At 47.3% G+C, this 19630-nt stretch overlaps 1 protein-coding gene across 1 annotated transcript in view; it reads left to right on the top strand.

Moving 5' to 3' along the window:
- Window positions 1–217: 217 nt before the first annotated feature.
- The window catches only part of DMRT1 (doublesex and mab-3 related transcription factor 1), a 104638-nt gene continuing 85225 nt past the window's right edge, over window positions 218–19630 (top strand). Inside the window, exons 1-2 of the mRNA XM_032427433.1 lie at window positions 218–577; window positions 4098–4281. Of these exons, the coding sequence (XP_032283324.1) occupies window positions 218–577; window positions 4098–4281 (544 nt within the window). The remainder of the gene's footprint in view (window positions 578–4097; window positions 4282–19630) is intronic.

Genomic DNA, 19630 nt, shown 5'->3' with positions numbered 1-19630 from the left:
GCGCCGCGCGCGCCAAAAGAAAAAAAAGGGCACAACCCCCCACCAGTCTAGGCGTTGTGTGTCCAGACCTCGCCACTCGGGCTGCACCTCTGGTTGCAGTGCACACGCCTTCTGCGCCTTCCCCTCGGGAGCCTCGCGGTTGGCAGTGCTGGTCCCTTGCAGCCACTCCAGACCCGAGAGGGCCCCGGAGGGTCCTCTCACTTCTCGCTGGGGCAGCATGCCCAACGACGACGCATTCAGCAAGCCCTCTGCATCTTCGGAGGCCCCGCACGCCGCCGGGGCACCCCCGCAGGGCAAGGCCGGGGGCTTTGGCAAAGCGGCTGGGGCGCTGCTTGGGAATAGCGGTGGCGCGGGCGCCGGGGGCAGCGGCGGCGGCGGCGGCGGCGGCTCAGGCTCGGGGGCGTCGGGCATGGGCCCCGGGAGCAAGAAGTCCCCGCGGCTGCCCAAGTGCGCGCGATGCAGGAACCACGGCTACGCGTCGCCGCTCAAGGGCCACAAGCGCTTCTGCATGTGGCGGGACTGCCAGTGCAAGAAGTGCAACCTGATCGCTGAGAGACAGCGCGTGATGGCCGCGCAGGTGAGTGCGGGCGTCCGGACACCGAGGGTCAGCCCCCAACTTAAAGTACCCCGGGCCGGGCGGGAGCCACGCGGTGCCGGGGCTCCGGGGAGAGGCGGTGGAGCTCGCCGACGGCCGCGGCGCGCGGGGCCCGGGGCTCCCAGATTCGCGCCACGCCGGGCTCGCAGAGCCGGCAGTCCTCCGGGATCCGGCCCGCGGAGCAGGGAGGTTGCGGGGTTTGCTCGGCCTCCGAGGGATCCCTGACCCCGACCTTTAGCAGAGTTGCGGGGTCGGCCCATTGGGTTTCCCCAGGACCTCTGGTCCCTCTTTCAGAGCAGAGGCTTGAGGGGTTCGCTCCGTTGAGAGTCCCGGGATCCCTGACCCCGCCCTCCAGCAGAGTTAGGGGGTTCACCCCGTCGGAGGTCCCAAGAATCCATCCCCAGGATCTCCAATCCTGCTTCGGGAACAGCAAGTTGCGGGGTTCGCTCTGTTCGGGAGTCCCTGATCCCGCCCTCCTGCAGAGTCGCGGGGTTCGCGCCCTCGGAGGTCCCCAGAATTCCTAGGATCTCCGATCCTTTTCTCAGAGCACAGAGTTGCGGGGTTCGCGCCTTCTGAGGTCCCCAGGATGTCTGCTCCGGCTTTCAGAGCAGGGAGTTGCCGGGGTCGCCCCGCCGCGGCGCGGGGGGAGGGGGGTCCCGCGGATATCCGATCTCGCTGTCGGAGCAGAGAGTTGGGGAGCCCACCCGCCTCGGCAGGCCCTAGGATCCCCGCCCCCGAGCAGAGACTAGCGTTCACACTGCAGAGGGTGCGGAGGGCGCCCACTCGGGCGACTCTCGGGGACGGCAGCCGCCGCTCTTCCGGGTACGGTGCGCGTCGCGTGGTTCTGGAAAAGTCGCGGCAGCGCGCGCGGGCGCCGCGTGGTCCCCGCCGAGCTCCCGGCGCCCTTCCCGAGCTCGCCGTCCGCGGGCCCGCGCCGCGCGCTTCAGCCATTTTGAGCGCCGCGGAGATAGTGTTCGCTTTCTAACTTCTCCCCTCGGCCTGACTCGGATACGAGGTCCTCTGCGTCGGTTTTCAAACACACTTAAGAATTTTTAAAAGGAAGCACATGGGGAGAAATGGCACGGGTTTGAGGGTTCGTCTGGAGTTCTTTTTAAAACGTCCTAAGCAGGACAGGAATTTAGCATCTTAAACCGAAATTGTCCGCGTCGTTTGGTGTCCTTCTGAAAGGATTTTTTAGGAGAGAATAATATACATTCTTTCCAGCTAAAATTTGTTTCATCTTTTTAAGACAGTTTATTTAAGATGAAAAGATACCAAAGAAATGTTTACTAACGATGCGCTACTTTTCACTGGGAACGTGTAAATATCCTCCGTGGAAAAGAATTCATGGAAGAGTGTTTAACAAAGACTGTGTAAATGCCTAAAGATTATGGTTTTTATAGACATCTCGTTTTTTAAAAATGTGTTTTAAGCTGGATATATGAAGTGCAATCATGGGCATACAGGTTTTCCTTAGCTGCTGTTTTATGGGTTTTTAGCGTAATCTATAGTGGGTGAAAAGATGATCCTGATGTAGCGTTAAAATGCATCACAGTGAGTTTACTGAAAAAGAGTTAGGGACGTTGAAGTTGTATTTGTACGTAGAAAAATCGTCTGAACATGAGTTGTTGGTTTAAATATTGAGTGCGGAGAGTATGCTTGGGAGGAGACTTTTCCTCAAAATGTAATAAAAACATGTATTTAAGTAGGGCCATTCCTTTTGAATAAGTTTTATTAATAGGCGCACCAACTTGCAAAAAGGCTGTTTGCTATGTTAAAAAATAAAAGCGACTCAGGATTACTTCTATAATATGAAACTTCAACATTTTCCACACTGGAAGGCTTGTGCTGTGCTAGATGAAATCCTGTAAAATTCCACCTACCAGCCATTCTTTTCGAAATAGTGTGAAATTGATCTTCAGTATGACCGTAAAATAATTGGATTTTAATCACTTGCCCCCCCCCACCTTCCCTTATTAAATAGCTTTTCCTTAAAATCTTTGAGAGACCTTTATAAAAGTGTCCTTAGTTTATGGCATGTAAAATAAATATCCTGTGCATTTTGTGCATGTATGGGATTTGTGTAAATCGGGATATAAGCATGCATTGACATATTTCAGAGATTTGTAGGTATTTTTTTGTTGCTATTTTTTGGTCAAATCCTTAATATTCTGTTTCTAAACTTGGTTAATAGAAAAATTCAAGACTGAAGCTTAATCATGTAATGTTAATTGATTATTTGAGGATGTTTTTGTAAGTTGAAGACTCTTGTTATGAGTAAAATTATTTGTAAGTTTATCAGCTTGCTAAGTTTGGACTACAATTTTCCTAAAACAAATAGTAGTTGTGTTTCTGGTTTACCATTTTGATTTCCACTTTTGGCTTCTGTTTTGGCCTCTGAGGTACAGCTGTTTTACTTTCCCTTTTCACTATCACCAATAGTCAAGTTTCAACAGAAAGTCTCTTTTTTTGTTACTTGTAGTAGGCGAAAGTGCAATTTATTTTCTTTACACTTTTTTTTTTTTTTTTTGCAAACTTTAACAATGTTATTTAAAAGCAGATAAGTTGAAGAGGGACCATGAGGAGTCTCTTAGGTAATTTAGGTCCCTTACATCCTCACTTTCCGCTCCTTCCATAGAGGATCTGTCCTCTGCCTTTCTTTCTACCTGCAGCCTCTTCCTTCTCCAGGGACTTCAACACCCTCTTCCAGCCCCTTTCTGCTATTACAGCTCTGCATGCTCCCTCCATTTGGGGGGGGGGCGCTCTGGGGTTTCCTAAGCAGCCCCTACCTTTCCTGCCCACCCTGCTTCCTTGCTTTGGATTGTTCTGCCCTTTCCTTCATTCTTGCCTGTGCAAGTGTTACTCATTCTGTTCTTCAAGGCCCTCTTCTAGTACCTCTTCCGGCAGATTCTTACCCTTAAAGCCATTTCTGCCACCAGAGTCCTGCTGTGGGCTTGATGTGTCCTTCTCCCGTGGTTTTTGCCACATTTGGTGTTGAGTTGCCTTTGCATGTTTGCCTGCCTCCTTTTTCTGCTTTTAAACAGTGAGTACCTTGGGATCTAATCTAATCTTACTGTATCTTGCTGGTCGCTGGCCCCAGTACAGTGGCCTTTTACAAATGTGTGGCGTGAAGGAGTGAGCGATCCCATTCTCCTTCCTTCCTAATCTATCAATGCTGACTTCTCTTCAGATAGAACGCCTCTGCTTGGATGACTCTACAGTTTTTCCTGATCCTCCCTAGCCAACCTTAGTTCCTGCTCTACGCACTCATTTGTGTAACAGACATTTTTTGACCTACTGTGGGCTAGACGCCATTTCTCAGCTTTGGCTGCGTATCCTGGTTACCTGGGTAGCATTCAAAAAGAATGAGAGGGTCTCAGCCCTTACTCCTGGAGCTCATGAATCATGATATCTGGGGTGACCGGGGCTCCAGGGGGTTTTGGCAAAGCTGTGCAAGTGATTCTGGAGCGCGGGAGGCTGACGGGCTGCCCTGTGCTTCCAGGTGGCCCTGAGAAGGCAGCAGGCCCAGGAGGAAGAACTGGGGATAAGCCACCCCATCCCGCTGCCCAGCGCTGCCGAGCTGCTTGTCAAGAGAGAGAGCAATGGCAGCAACCCGTGCCTGATGACCGAAAGCAGCAGCCCCTCGCAGCCCGCGCCGGCCAGCACCCCCACCACTGCAGCATCAGGTAAGGGGGGGCCTGGGCTCACATGGTCGCTGACCAGGCCTTGGCCTCAAAAATCGTCTCAGGACTGCCCTGAGCCATGCATCACATCCAGAACTTAGAGAGTTTTCTTAAAACATTCTCCCTCTATAGTCTGTTTTTGGCTGCTTCCCAAAGGAGATGGCCAGGAATTCTAGAATTGGAAGTTTGGTAGCTTCACTTTCTTGTTGGTTATTAGCTAAGTCTGAATCTGGTCAGAGTCAGACTCATCGATTATCAGAGGGCTGAGATTGCAGATTTCATCTCCGTCCACCCTCCGTTTGGGGGTTCTCTTTGTGGGAGCTAACGATCCTTCTTTCCTAGAACTGAAAGTCCATTTCTCTGGCAAGGACTGCAATGCACTTGGGGAAAGTGTCTGAAAAGGCCAACTCCTAGGTGTCCAGTTTCGGTGGGCATTGGGAAAGGAGGGGAGGCATGCCCCATTGGCTTCGATTCTCCCCCGTGTGCTAAGACTGTACCCGGGGGCGGTATACATGCTGGTTCATTTTATTTCATTCTTAGATAAAGTAATCTGATTGTACTAACTCTGTTTTACACACGTAAAGACTGCGGTGTGGGAAGTGTGACTGGCTAAGTCCACAGAACTAGAAAGTATCTGAATTGGTCCATCTGCCTCCAGAGCTCCTTGTGCTTACTGCCCTGGGTCTCCAAATTACCCCGGGAATCGCTGTGGTCTAGAGCTGCACTGTCCAGTGGGCAGCCCCGAGCCACATACGGCCACTTAAGTTTAATCTAATTACAATGAAATCAAATAAAAACATTGAACCAAAGAAGGTATATAGTTAGCATTGCTGATCACTAGGGAAATGCAAATCAAAACTACAGTGAAATACCACTTCACACCCATTAGGATGGCTGCCATCAAAAAAACAAAGAACAAAACCGCAGAAAATAACAGTATTGGCAAGGATGGGGAGAAATCAGAACGTTTGCGTATTCTTGGGGGAAATGTAAAATGGTGCAGCTGCTAGAGAAAACAGTATGGCGCTTCCTCAAAACTTAAATACAGAATTACCAGATGACTCAGCAATCCCACTTCTGGTGTTTACCGAAAAGAATTGAAAGCAGGGTCTCATAGAGATACTTGTATACCAGTTTCGATAGTGGCATTCACGGTAGCTAAAATGTGGGAGCACCCCGAGTGTCCATTGACTGCTGAATGGATAAGCAAAATGTGGTCTCTACACACAGTGGAATGTTAGTCAGTCTTCACAAGGAAGGAAATCCTGCCACATGCTACAACTTGGGTCACCTTGAGGGTATTATGCTGAGTGAAATAAGCCGGTCACAAAGAGACAAATACTGTACGGTTGTACTTACTTAAAGTCATCAAAATCATGGGGACAGAAAGTAGAATGGTGATTGCCAGGGGCTGGGGGTGGGGGGATAGAGGGAATGGAGAGCTAACTGTTTCATGGGGATAGAGTCTCAGTTTACAAGATGAAAAGAGCTGTGGAGATGGATGGATGGTGTGGCGACGGTCGCATGACATTGTGAATGTGTTCAATATCGCCGAAGTGTGCATTTAAAGATGGGTAAGATGGTAAATTTTATGTTATGTGTATTTTACCACTGTAAAAAACGTTGAAAAATTTAAAACCTTCAGCTCCTCAGTTGCATGAGCCACATTTCAAGTGCCCTGTAGGCACATCTAGCTCAGGTTCTAATTACTTAAATTGTTGGAAAGTGTGCGTTTCCTTTTTTCACAGAGTTCCATTTAATGGCACTGGTCTAGAACGCAGGATTTCTAAGAAATCCACCAAAGATCTGTGAAATCCTGTTGGCAAATAAATACGCATACCGTTAACCCTGAACAACACCCCCACCCTGCGCAGTCAGAAATGCACCTGTTAACTTCTGACTCTCCAAAAACTTAACTGCCAATAGCCTACTGTTGACTAGAAGCCTTAGGAATAACAGGAAATAGTCGATTAACGGATATTTTGTATGTTATATGTATTATACACTGTATTCTTATAACCAGGTAAGCTAGAGAGAAGAAAATATAATGAAGAAAATCATAAGGGGGAGAAAATACATTAACACTACTGCCATATTTATTGAAAAAAATCAGCATAGAAGTGGACCCTTGCAGTTCAGATCCTGTGTTGTTCAATAGTCCATTGTATTACATACTAAAAACATATGCTGAGATTCACAACATCTTCTGAGTCTGCTGAGGCTCCCTGAAATACAGCCTCGCAATGTGGTTCCTCCTAACAGCTTTTCATGAGTTACTCGGTTTGCTGTGCCCACCAGCTGGACTAAAGTTACTCAGCTTTCTGCCACTTACTCGCTGTACAACTTTGAACAGGTCACTTAAGTTCTCTGGGCCTTTTGTTTTCTCTATCAAAAATGAGGGAAGAGGTCTTTGAGGGTTTTGAAGACTGAGTCTTGACCATTATAATGAAGGTAAAGGTCAGCAGGCATCGAAGAAAGCCAGTGAGGGATGGAAAGCTCGAGTCTACGCAGCAAGTAGGTATGTCTGAGTACCTGTCACTCTGTGTCGCTGGGGATGTAGGTTCTGTAGTTATCAAGGAGAATCATATTTTCTTTTTTTGATTTGGTTGCTCATAACATATGTTTAACAGGCTTTCCAAACTTCCCCTTTGATAAAAAGGGTGGAGTATATCTATCAGAAATAGGATCTTTACACTTCGAGGTCAGGGCTGGTCTGGTAGATTTAGCTGGAGGGCTGAAATGAGAAAGGGGTGTGTCAGAGGAATAAAGAGGGGAGTGACTCACTGGATTTTTACAAACAGGTAGGAACTATTCCCATTTGCAGATAAGGAAACCAGTGGTAAGGAAGGTGCCCCAGAATAAAGCTGAGTTGAGCTGGGATTCATTCCAGAGCTGTCTGGTCCCAAAGCGCATGGATTTTCCATTTTACCTGCCTGTGAAGAGAGACTGTGGGAGCAGTTGCCATGTTTCCTTAGGAAATGGACAATTATAATCAGAGGCTGTGGTTTAATCCTCAGAAGGGATTTAGGGCTGCCTGGCAAATAAGAACAACATTAGGGGCAAAAGTCCCTGCCATTTACCGTTGTCGTAGAAAGCTATGGCCACTGAGCTTTATGGGAGGAATACAGTGATGGATAAACGCCCAAGCTGGGCAGTTTCTGGGGCACCAGAAGTGAACCTGGTTTCACCTGCTGTCCTGCATTCCACCTCCGGGGAAGGGATGCCACAGTTGGATTGTCTACCCAAAGATAGGAGCTTTGGAGAAGGATCTCAGGCTAGATGGAGTTCAGCATGACAAAGGCTTCTCGCAAGCAGAGTATTTCAGAGTGGCAACAGGGAAAGTTACAAAGAGAAGCAGCAGGGGAGCAAGATAGAAGGTTCAGGGTCAAGGAGGATGTGACCAGATTCCCTTCTTTGCCTCTGGAGCTGGTAGACCTTGCAGTCATTTTGGAGTCTTAAATTGACCCTCAGAGGGAGGGGAACTCGCAAGCCAGCCATGTCCTGTGCTTCTAGGCTCTGGAAGCATCGCTCTGGAGGCTTTGCCTGCCTTGGGCGGGGGGCTGTCCCCTTGCCAGCCCACTTCCACGGGGCAGGGGCCACAGATACATGGTCTCACACCCAGGACTCGCACCAGGGCTCTTGAGTTGAGATCGAGAATTCCAGACTGGGCCAGTAGAAGTAAACTACATAAATAGAGAGAGGAGGGAGGAAAAGAAAGGGAGGCGGGGAGGTGGAGGAGAGGGAGAAAAGACTGACTGACTGACTGAAGAGTGTCCTTCAAGTTTCATGTAGCACATGGGGCCCAACTTCTGGAAATAGTTTGCTGCTAACAGGTGGAGCTTATATTACATTTCCAGAGAGTGGGATTTATTAAAAATAGTGCTTCATGTAAGTGGGAAGCAGAGTAGAAAAGCATATTCAGTGAAATGGGATTGTCCTTCCAATCCCAGCCTGCAGGTCGCTTCTGTTTGGCATTTCAGGGTTACTCGCTGCCCACGCAGGCCCATGTATCTGTAGCTTTCGTAGATATATCTATTATTTATGTATTTAACATAATGGCAGTGTATTATTCCCACTGGTGTGTAATTAGGGTTTTTCCCTTCACTTAACAACAGCTTGAAATTTTATAATGGGCTAGCATCCCATTACGTGGATGTGAAAGGCTGGGACTTGAAATTATTCAGGAGGGGTGAAAGCCGTCGGTGGGGTCAGACCGTGGGGGCCCTACTGACCTGGCTTACACGGGGGCGAGCTGTTCCCCTTCTCTTTCTAATCCCTAATGTTAAGTGTCTGCAAGGGCCGTAGCTTAGCGAAATTCAGTAGATTTTTATGTCCTTGAAGTTCCTTAGTTATCTCCTTTTGGCTCCCAAAAGTGCCCAAATGAGAGTGGAGAATGCCCAGGAATTATTGCTGAGATTATTATTTTTTTTTTTTAATTTTATTCATTTATTTGACAGAGAGAGAGAGAGACAGTGAGAGAGAGAACACAAGCAGGGGGAGTGGGAGAGGGAGAAGCAGGCTTCCCGCCGAGCAGGGAGCCCGATGCGGGGCTCGATCCCAGGACTCTGGGATCATGACCTGAGCCGAAGGCAGACGCTTAACGACTGAGCCACCCAGGCGCCCCTATTGCTGAGATTATTGGCTGAACTCAAAGGACACCGTGAAGGAAATTGGGTTTATTACCAAGCTGTCGTTGCATTTATTGGAGAACGGACTTCCTCTGAGTAGGGTCACATACCTAACGGCTCTACCATCCTTAACCAGAGATTGGCTAGAATCAGCCAAAACACTGACCAGAGATTCCTGGAACGATGGGTGTGAACGATTCTTACTGTTACTGTCATCTATGGTGGTGGGTGTCAGCGTGGAAGAAAGAGCCTTCCGAAGCAGCGCCCCGTTCGTTGCTATTTCTTATGCTAGCAGGAGCCAAAAAAAAAAAAAAAAAGTGAGCATTTCTGATTATGAATAACAATGAATTAAAGCAATGTCAGCATTATCTCCATGGCTTTACAGTTTGAATTTTAGCATAAAATCGATAGATTTTAATTTTCACAGGTGTCCGCTGACTTTAAACAGACCCTCACAGACATTCTCCCGCTTTGAAATCTGGGTTCGTCTTTGTGTGGTTCGCTATGTTCCCCTTCCCCTTCAGCCTGAGCAGCGGGCCGGAGGCTGTTTCACCCACTGCTCCCGCTGAGGGCGGTGTGGCTCCTGGCCTCTCCTTTTCTGTACGCCCCTGGCAGATGAAGGGTTGCATTGTAGAGCATTCGGTTCTGCCTGTGTGTCCTTTGTAAGTAAGGACCTGAATGTTATCGCCCTTGGGGCCCTCCCTTCTGGAGCACCCTGCACTTCCACACACACTCACATTCACACTCCCTCACATCAAACCACCTCCTACCGTCTCTGGCCTTCCCCCTGCAGCCCGGCCTCCTGGGGCCGCCGGCCGCTCTCCCTCGCCTGTCCCCTGTTGGAAGGGTCAGTCGGGCCTGTGCCTGATAGTGATGGGACCCTCCCCCTGCGCGTCTCCCCTTTGGTGGTAATTCCCGCTTCAGCATGCAGACAGAGAGAGCACACACTGGTAGGCGAACACATCTCGTTGTGTCTTCCACATGCTTAAATGCTTTATAGGCGTGAAACGGGGCAGTTTGAAAATTTATGGAGTCCTGTGCCCACGCAGTTTTTACCGGTAAGAAATGTGCCTAATGAACGAACAATTGAAGATCCTGAGTTCATAGATTTTTTTTTAAAAAGATTTTATTTATTTATTTATTTGAGAGAAAGGGAAAGAGAGAGAGCACGAGGAGGGGGGCAGAGGGAGAGAGAGAAGCAGACTCCCTGCTGAGCAGAGAGCCTGATGAGGGGCTCGATCCCAGGACCCTGAGATCATGATCTGAGCTGAAGGCAGACGCTTAACCGACTGAGCCACCCAGGCGCTCTGAGTTTATAGATTTAAAATAAATAAATAAACTTTATTCGGGGCGCCTGGGTGGCTCAGTCAGCTAAGTGTCTGACTCTTGATTTCAGCTCAGGTCATGATCTCGGGGGTGTGGGATCAAGCCCCACATGGGGCTCTGCGCTCAGCATGGAGTCTACTTGAGGATTCTCTCCTCTCTCCCTCTCCCTCTGCCCCCCCCTCAAATAAATAAATAAATCTTTAAAAAAATAAACTTTATTCTTTAGAGTGGTTCTAGGTTCACGGCAGAATGTAGAGGAGGGTACAGAGATTTCCCATATGCCCCCTCCCCCACACAGGTACAATTTCCCCTATTGTCCACATCCCCCACCAGAGTGGGACGTCTGGTGCAGTTGAACCTGTGTTGACAGGTCATCACCACCTGATGGCAATCGTTGACAGGACAGTGCGTTCTTTGGGTTTGGACAGGTCTATGACAACATACATCCATTGTCATCGTATTCTACAGAGTTGTTTCACTGACCTAAAAATCCTGGGTGGAATTAGGTAAGTTTAAAATAATACTTCACTTTTTATCTTTGCAGTTTTCCAATATTGTACAAAAAGAAGCACTTCATTTAAATGAACACCCAAAGAATTTTACCTAAATTGCTTTGAGAATTCACTTTTGAAGGATTCTGGCCACTTACATAGGATGAGCTCCATTGATTTTAGATAGCGCTTTAGATAGAAAATGTAGGTATTTGTTTTTAAGAAGACTTTCGATACAAGTATTTCCCTGTTTTACTTTGAGTCAAGGAAATTTCCAGGATGTCTTAACAAAGCAAAACTCCTTACACTGAAGCAACAGGTGGAGGCTTGAATAAAAAAGCAAACACTGAAGAGTCATGCTACTGATCATTTGATATCTGTTGTTTTAGATAGTATCTCAGTCAGTTTTATTGATTTTAAGGGCAGTCTTCAGTTACATGTCAGATACGGCAATTAATTGGCCTGATAGAAATTCTCTGTAGACAGTATTTACGTACAGCGGTTATAGCAACAGAATACACAGGAAGTAACCTTCTGGTCTAACTTTGGCTAAGAAGAAAATTTGGAAAACATCTAGAGCCACAAAGAGATAAATAGAGGGGGCTCCTGGGTGGCTCAGTCAGTTAGGGGTCCGACTCTTGATTTAGGCTCAGGTCGTGATCTCAGGGTCGTGGGATCAAGCCCCATGTCGGGCTCTGAGCTCGGTGTGGAGTCTGCCTGAGATTCTCTCTCCCTCTCCTTCTGCCACTCCCCCTGCTCACATTTTCTTTCTCTTTCTCAAATTAAATAAATAAATAAAATCTTAAAAAAAAAATAAATACAGGGTTTAAACCACAAATTAGTTGGGTAACAGCATTTGCAAAAGACATGAAAACATTTGATAGGTTTACGTCTGTATCTCCTTTGTGGAAATGTAATCTTAGGGACAGGGAGTGCATTTTGTTCACCACTGTTCATGTGCACAGCCCAGAACAGTACCTGGCTTTATGGTAAATGGTCAATAAACCTTTGCTAAGTCAGTGAACGGTGATGGTTAATTGGAAGTTGTTGTTTTTTTTTTAAAGATTTTATTTATTTATTTGAGAGAGAGAGAGCACATGAGAGGGGGGAGGGTCAGAGGGAGAAGCAGACTCCCCGCTGAGCAGGGAGCCCGATGCGGGACTCGATCCCGGGACTCCAGGATCACGACCTGAGCCGAAGGCAGTCGCTTAACCGACTGAGCCACCCAGGCGCCCCTAATTGGAAGTTGTTTTAAAACGTTAGACCTGTGGTCATGAACCCATCTGCAGATGTCAGAGGGTAAGTTCATCGATGTTCAAGGTGCAGTTTTTAGTTTTGTCTTGTGATTTTTTTTTTAAATGTATTTTGGAATTTTTGAAATGCTAAGAACTCAAACATAATTGAATAGTTCAATGTGTAATCCGTGTACTATACAATTCATCTATTCAAAATGGGCGGCTCATTGTTTTTTAGTAAATTCAGAGTTGTGCAACTATCACCAGACTCTAATTGTAGAACATTTTTGTCTCCTCCTAGAGAGAAACTGTGCCCATTAGCAGTCACTCCCCACCTACTCCCCATACCAGCCCTAGGCAACCTCTAATATATTTTCTGTTGCCATAGATTTGCCTGCTCTGGACGTTTCATATATTTGGACCCCTCATATAAATGGAATCATATGTGTGACCTTTTGTCTCTGGCTTCTTTTGCTTCTCCTGATGTTAGTGAGGTTTATCCATGTTGTAACGTGCATTTATTACTCATTTTAAAAATTAATATTCAGTAGAGGTATCTGGGTGGCTCAGTCAGTTGGCATCTGACTTTTGATTTTGGCTCAGGTCATGATCTCAGGTTCATGGGATCAAGCCCCCGAATAAGGCTCCATGCTCAGTGCAGAGTCTACTTGAGATTCTCTCTCTCCTTCTGCCCCCCGCCGCTCACATGCTCTCTCTCTCTTTCTCCTGCCCCCCTAAATAAATAAATAAATAAAATCTTTTAAAAATTAATATTCCATTATATGCAGGGGCTCCTAGGTGGCTCAGTTAGTTGAGTGTCCCAACTCTTGATCTCAGCTCAGGTCTTGATCTCGGGATCATGAGTTCAGGCCTTGCATTGGGCTCCAGACTGGGAGTGGAGCCTACTTAAATTAAAAAAAGAAATTCATTATATGTATGCATGCTATTTTTTTTTCTTCATCAGCTGATGGACATTTGGGTTGCTTACACTTTTTGGCTGTTAAGAGTAATCTATCACATTTTTGTACCTTTTTTTTTTTTTTTTAAGATTTTACTTTTTTTTTTTAGGGGGGAGGGGGGGGAAGAGGGAGGGGGAGGGTTTTTTTTTTTTTAAGATTTTTATTTGTTTAAGAGAGAGAGAGCACGAGAGGAGAGAGGGTCAGAGGGAGAAGCAGACTCCCTGCGGAGCAGGGAGCCCGATGTGGGACTCGATCCTGGGACTCCAGGATCATGACCTGAGCTGAAGGCAGTCGCTTAACCAACTGAGCCACCCAGGCGCTTGGCAGAGGGAGAGTCTTAAGCAGACTCCACGCTGAGTGCAGAGCCTGACTCGGGGCTCGATCTCAAGACCCTGAGATCACAACCTGAACTGAAACTGAGTCAGATGCTCAACCAACAGCACCACTCTTTGTAGGAACATATGTTTCATTTTCTTGGGTATATTCCAAGGAGTCCCAATTGCTGAATCATATGGTAACTCTATGTTTTTTAACCTTTTGAGGAACTTTTGAGAATGTTTTCTAAAGAGGCTGCACTATTTACATTCCCATAAGCAAGGTATAAGGGTTCCAGAAAATTCAAACTTAAGTTTTTTTAAAATGAAAAGGTAAGATGCTTTCATCCTAGTAAACACTGCAGATATTAATACCCAGTGAGAGTCTCTTTGAAGTTCAGAAGTTTAGATCATGAAGTGTTTTTTAGGTTTGTATTTTGTTATCCCTGGAAATAAGTTAATATTCAGTCTTAGGGAGCCTGGGGGAGTCTGCTTCTCCCTCTGCCCCCCCCCCCCCTTGGGGGTTCTTGTTCCCCCTCTCTCAAAAAAATCCTTAAAAAAAAAAACGTTTCCTCTTTTACCTCATGATCACATGCAGTTTTTAGTGAAAGGAACAATGAGGAGGCAAAGCATAGAGGGAACTGGTGATGGGCTTTCTTTGTTGTTTTTTGGCTAAAGCAACTCTTCAGACCTTGGGTGACAAGCATTTCCTCAGGACAAGGGAGGGCAGAATTCTATTGCCTTGAAACTTGGCAAGAGTAATTTTTATCACTGCATTTCTGAAAATGAAAAACCACCATGGCTTTGGTGGAAAACAAAAGAGAAAAGCTGAGGGTTGGTGACCACGGACTTCTGCCGTCCACATGACCAGTGGGAAGACGGTGGTCCATCGACGGACTGTCTTAGAATCTCCTGCCAACAGCTGGCTGCAGCAGCAGGTACGGTTGTCGTGTGACACGGCCTTGCATTTGCTGTCGTGGGAAACTCTTGCAGGGGCCGAAAGCTCATCTGTGTCACCTGTTTCACTTGCCTGCTCCGCAGCGTCCCCCTGGAGTCCTTGAACCATGGATTCCCGGTTATCTGCTGATTCAAGGATCCTGTCCAGTGACCACCCCCTCACCACTCAGCTGTTCTTCGGGTCTTGCGGATGCCTTCCTGTCCCATCTGTTGTTTTATTAACTAACTAACTTTTTAAAATTTTTACTGCTTCAGGGCGCCTGGGTGGCTCATTTGGTTGAGCTTCTGGCTCTTGATCTCAGCTCAGGTCTTGATTTCAGGGTCGCGAGCTCGAGCCCCACGTTGGGCTCCATGCTGGGCATGGAGCCTCCTAAAAAAAAAAAAAGTAAAATTTTTATCGTGTCAAAACATACATAACATAAAACTGGCCATTTTAACATTTGTTAGTATGCCGTCCCGTGGCATGAAACACGTTCACACCATTGTGCATCCATCACCACTGTCCCACGCCAGAGCTGTTTTTCATCTTCCCCAGTGGAAAGCCTGTCCCCATCAAGCGGTAACTCCCCATTCTCTCCCTCTCGTTAACTGGCTTTGGACTCAGAACTCCCTGTTTTGCTAGCAGAGCTTTCTTCAAAGCTTCTTGGCCTCTGAAGTCACCTGTCGACTCCCAGGAGATAAGATGATCCCTTTAATCTCCGTCAGCATCCTACTTTCCTCTCTTCTTCTCCCAGCCCCTAAAGTTCTGCCTTATTGCTGACTTCTGTGTTGTATACGCTGGCCTGATCTCTAGCTCTGGGGTAATGAGGACTGAAGTTTCTCAAAGGACTGAGGTTTAGAGAGAAAGGGGCACAGGGGAGTGCCCGCTAACACCCCCTGCAGGACGCTGTCAGTTCTGTACCTCGGCCAGGTGATGCCAGGTGATCTCTGCTCCTCGGAGTGACGCCCCGTGTGGTGCCGCGATGCAAGGGAAGCAGGGTGGGGGTGCCTGTGGGAGCCGCGGCTCCAGCCGCCGTCCTGTGGGGTCTTGACTTGTCATGGTCCTTTTTGTCATCGTCACACACAACTATGTAAGTGCAGATCTGTGTTTCTGTCTCAGCCTCTGTCTCTTATTTTTCAGCTTAGACAAAATTCAGTGTGACAACCTTTTTGACTCCCTGAAGAAAATTCACATAAGTACTGATCCCTGTGGCTGAACCAAATTACATTTCAAACCCAGTTTAGTCTCTTATGTCTGCTGGCGGACTTCACAATCATGAATCTGGTCTTATTGTACAGTCCCACTGAACATGCTTTTCAGAAGAAAATGCACAAGAAACTCTTAAAGTACAGTATAAGTAGCTGGTTGTCAAAAGAAAATATCAATTCAGTATTACGGAAGATTCTTCTTTCATTTTTTTTTATTTTTTTATTTATTTTTTTTTTTAAAGATTTTATTTATTTATTTGACAGAGAGACATAGCGAGAGAGGGAACACAAGCAGGGGGAGCGGGAGAGGGAGAAGCAGGCTTCCCGCTGAGCAGGGAGCCCGATGCGGGGCTCGATCCCAGGACCCTGGGATCATGACCTGAGCTGAAGGCAGACGCTTAACGACTGAGCCACCCAGGCGCCCCATTCTTTCATTTTTTTTTAAAGATTTTATTTATTTGAGAGAGTGAGTGAATGAAAGAGCACAAGCAGGGGGAGCGGCAGAGGGTGAGGCAGACTCCTCGTTGAGCAGGAAGCCCGATGTGGGGCTTGGTCCCAGGACCCTGGGATCATGACCTGAGCCGAAGGCAGACGCTTAACGACTGAGCCCCCCAGGGGCCCCTCAGTATTACAGCACATTTTTTGATGTTTATTGGCAGTAAGAATTCTTAGATATTGCTTCAACCATCCAATGTCAGTTCATTGTATAATAACAGATGACTCTGTTGATTTCAGCAGTTATAAAACTACTATTTTTACAATACCCCTTAACTCTGGTCCTGAGGTTTTGGAGTTTATCTTAAACATAGCATACGAATAAACTCAGGGAAGCAGATTGGGTTTATCAAACACCAGTGTTTGCTGAACTGAATTGAATTCATCTTGGTTAGGGAGTCTGCCTTCTGAACGAGATTCCCTTCCTCCCTTCTTGCCTTTCTTCCTTCTGCGTTTCTATCTTATTTTCGTTCATTCAGCAAATGTTCACCATGTGACTGCATTGAGTCAGACCCTTTTCCAGGCCTGGGGTGTACAGCAGCACATAAAACATGTGCCTCGTGGGTCTTACAAATCCAGCAGGGGAGACCATTGATTAACAAGTATACCAGCAAATACAAGATATTTTCAGAAAGTGGTCAGAGCTATGAGGAAAGACAGAATGATAAGATGGACGTGTCCAAAGGGTCAGCGGCTGTTTGATAGGGTAGGTAAGGAAAGGGAGCCTCTCTGAGGAGAGTCCTGAGTGATAGTGAGCCCTCGCAGTCAAGGTCTGGGGCTTCCAGGCCGAATGCACAGTGGAGGGAGACCTCGCCTGGAATAGGGAGGAGGCCAGTGTGCTGAGGGCAGGGGCTGACATCCCTGGGGACTGCATCTCGGGGGGCCTTGTAGGACGGGAGAGAGTTGGGGTTTTAATGTGAGCACAATGGGAAGTCAGTGGAGTGTTGAAGCAGTGAATGGCGTGATCTGATTTACTTTCTCGAAAGGTCTCTGTGCTGCGGCCTGGGGTGTAGACTGAAGGCGGGGAGTGGGTGAGAGATGGAAGGGAAGACTGCAGGGGCCCAGGCAGAGGGAGTGCTGCTTGCCCTGGGGTGCTGGGAGTGGAGCTGGAAAGAAATGGTGGGACAGGAGGTCTCTCTGGGACGTAAATTTACGTGTCACTTTGGGGAATCTCGTCGATGGCACTCCCTGCTGAGAGCGGCAGCCGCAGCATTACCAGGACGAGGCTGTCATTGGCGCCTCCTGGCTTGAAAGGTGAAGCGTTGTATGTTGGGGTGGTCATTAGAATAACGGCCCCCCCGGAGGTGTCCACACCCCAGCCCCTGGGACCTGCGAAGATGTCCCCATCCATGGCACATGTGATGAAGCATCAAGGACCTTGAGATGGGGAGGCGGTCCTGGGTTCTCCAGGTGGGTCTTTTCTTACGGCGTGAATCCGTAAAACTGAAGAACCCTTCCTGGCTACCCCCAGAGATGCCAAGTGGAAGGAGCGCAGGAGGGTTTTGAGGCAGGAGCCTTGACCTGTTGCTGCTGGCTTTGAAGGTAGAGGAAGGGGCCCCGAGCCAAAGAGTGCAGGAGGCCTCGAGGAGCTTGGGACAGCCCCCTGTTGACAGCCAGCAGGGACACGGACCTCGGTCCTTCGACTGCAAGAAACTGAACTCTGCCCGCACCCAGACTGAGCAAGGACCGGGACGCTCCCCCAGAGCCCCCAGAAAGGAATGCAGCCCTGTTGGCACCTTGCCTTTTAGAGACTTGTATTAGACTTCAGGCCCACAGAGCTGTAAGATAATGAATTTGTGTTTTTTTAAGCTGCTAACTTTGTAGTAATTGTTATATAACAGTAGAAAATAAATACGGTTTGTAATCACTTTTTTGTTGTTAGTGAAATTTAACATCTTTTCATATGTTTGAGGGCCGTTTGTAATTTTTTCTCTATTGAATCCCCCAACCCTCATTTATAATGGAGATGGTCCGATGTGCTATGAGGTGCAGCCCCCACCTCCCCATCTGCGTGGGGTTTCGAGCCATGAGAGGAGGGGACAGACGAGTGGGGGACAGACGGCAGAGAGGAGAGGCCCGAGGACTGAGCCCTGGTCACTGCACTCTCTGGAGCTCAGGCCGAGGAATGGAAGCCTGTGGCTCTTCTGGTTTCCCATTAGCAGACCGTTAGCCAAGTGAAAACGGCCATGGCAGAGAGCTAAATCTGCTGTGTTCTTCCTCTTCTCCCAGCTTCTACTCCTCATTTCAGTTTAACTTTGGGCAGATCTTGAGCTAAGCCAATGGCCCCAGTGGATTAAACCATTTCACAGTCCTGTCCGGTGTTGTGGGCTGGCAGGTTCAGTATGACTGTTTGGTGTGCAATAAACTGGTATGGCCATGACTGGGGAATGGGATTGTACCGTCTAGTCAGATATTCTGCTTACTGGAGACTGATCTTATTCTTACCAGCGTTACTTATGTGAAATTACAACGCACGTTACCCATCACATACTTACTGCTCTCTCTGATTGGTGCGGAACATGCGCAGGGTCCTGCTTTCCCCGGGGTGAGCTGTTACCACCACATGGCAATGCTGGGTTCCTCCCTAGGACAGGGGTATGTGGCAGCAGAAGCTCGACCAGAGGTCTCAGGGATTGAAGGCATCTGGGAAAAGAGTTTTGTTGGTATGTCCTAACTTCGTACCTGGGGAGGAAGCTCCATGTCCTCGAAAGAACCTAAGACCCAGAGTCCAAGGTCTGGCTCGGGTACCTGCCGCCTGTCTGATGTTGAGCTGTTCACTTCACTTTGTTTGCTCATTTATGAAATGGAGAAAGTAGTAATGCTTGCCCAGTTTACAGTGCTTGACTAGAAACATGTGAAAGGTCTTTGTCAACCCTGAGGAAGGCAGAAACATGCTCAGCACTCAAGGCTCAGGTACTGATGTCAGGGCAGAGGGCTGAGCCGGGTGCCATCCGCCCTAGAGCCATGAGCTGCTTTCTTGTGCACATGAAGCCATGTGGACGGACAGGACAAGGATTATGTCTCTGGGTGAAGATTATGTAGCCCCTCACCTTTCCCTCCACCCCACCTGTACCCCAGATGCCAGGAATCTCAGGAGTACATCTTTAAAAAAAGTTTTTTTCAATTTTTATTCAAGTGTAATTAATATAGAGTGTTATATTAGTCTCAGGTATAGAGTATAATGATTCAGCAGTTCTGTATATTACTCAGTGTTCATCACCATAAGTGTACTCTTCATCCCCTTTACCTATTTCTCCCATCCCCCCACCCGCCTTCCCTCTGGCAACCACCAGTGTGTTCTCTATAGTTAAGAGTCTGTTTCTTGGTTTGCCTCTCTCTTTTTTGCCCCCTTTTGCTCCTTTTTTTTCTTAAATTACACATACGAGTGAGATTATTATGGTATTTGTCTTTCTCTGTCTGACTTATTTCACTTAGCATTATACTCTCTAGATGCATCCATGTTGTTGCAGGTGGCAAGATTTCATTCTTTTTTATGGCTGAGTAATATATACACACACACACACAATAGAATATTACTCATGGCATATACATATACACACATACCACTTCTTCTTTATCCATTTATCTATAAATAGACACTTCGGTTTTTTCCAGATCTTGGCTACTGTAAATAATACTGCTATAAACATAGGGGTGCATATATCTTTTTGAATTAGTATATTTGTTTTGGGGGATAAATATCCAGGAGTGGAATTACTGGATCATATGGTAATTCTATTTTTAATTTTTTTTGGAACC

Source organism: Phoca vitulina, unplaced genomic scaffold (assembly GCF_004348235.1).
Source record: "Phoca vitulina isolate PV1807 unplaced genomic scaffold, GSC_HSeal_1.0 scaffold37, whole genome shotgun sequence".
NCBI classification, from domain to species: domain Eukaryota; kingdom Metazoa; phylum Chordata; class Mammalia; order Carnivora; family Phocidae; genus Phoca; species Phoca vitulina.
Note: the sequence above shows the minus strand (reverse complement) of the source record. Positions and strands in the feature narration are given on the sequence as shown.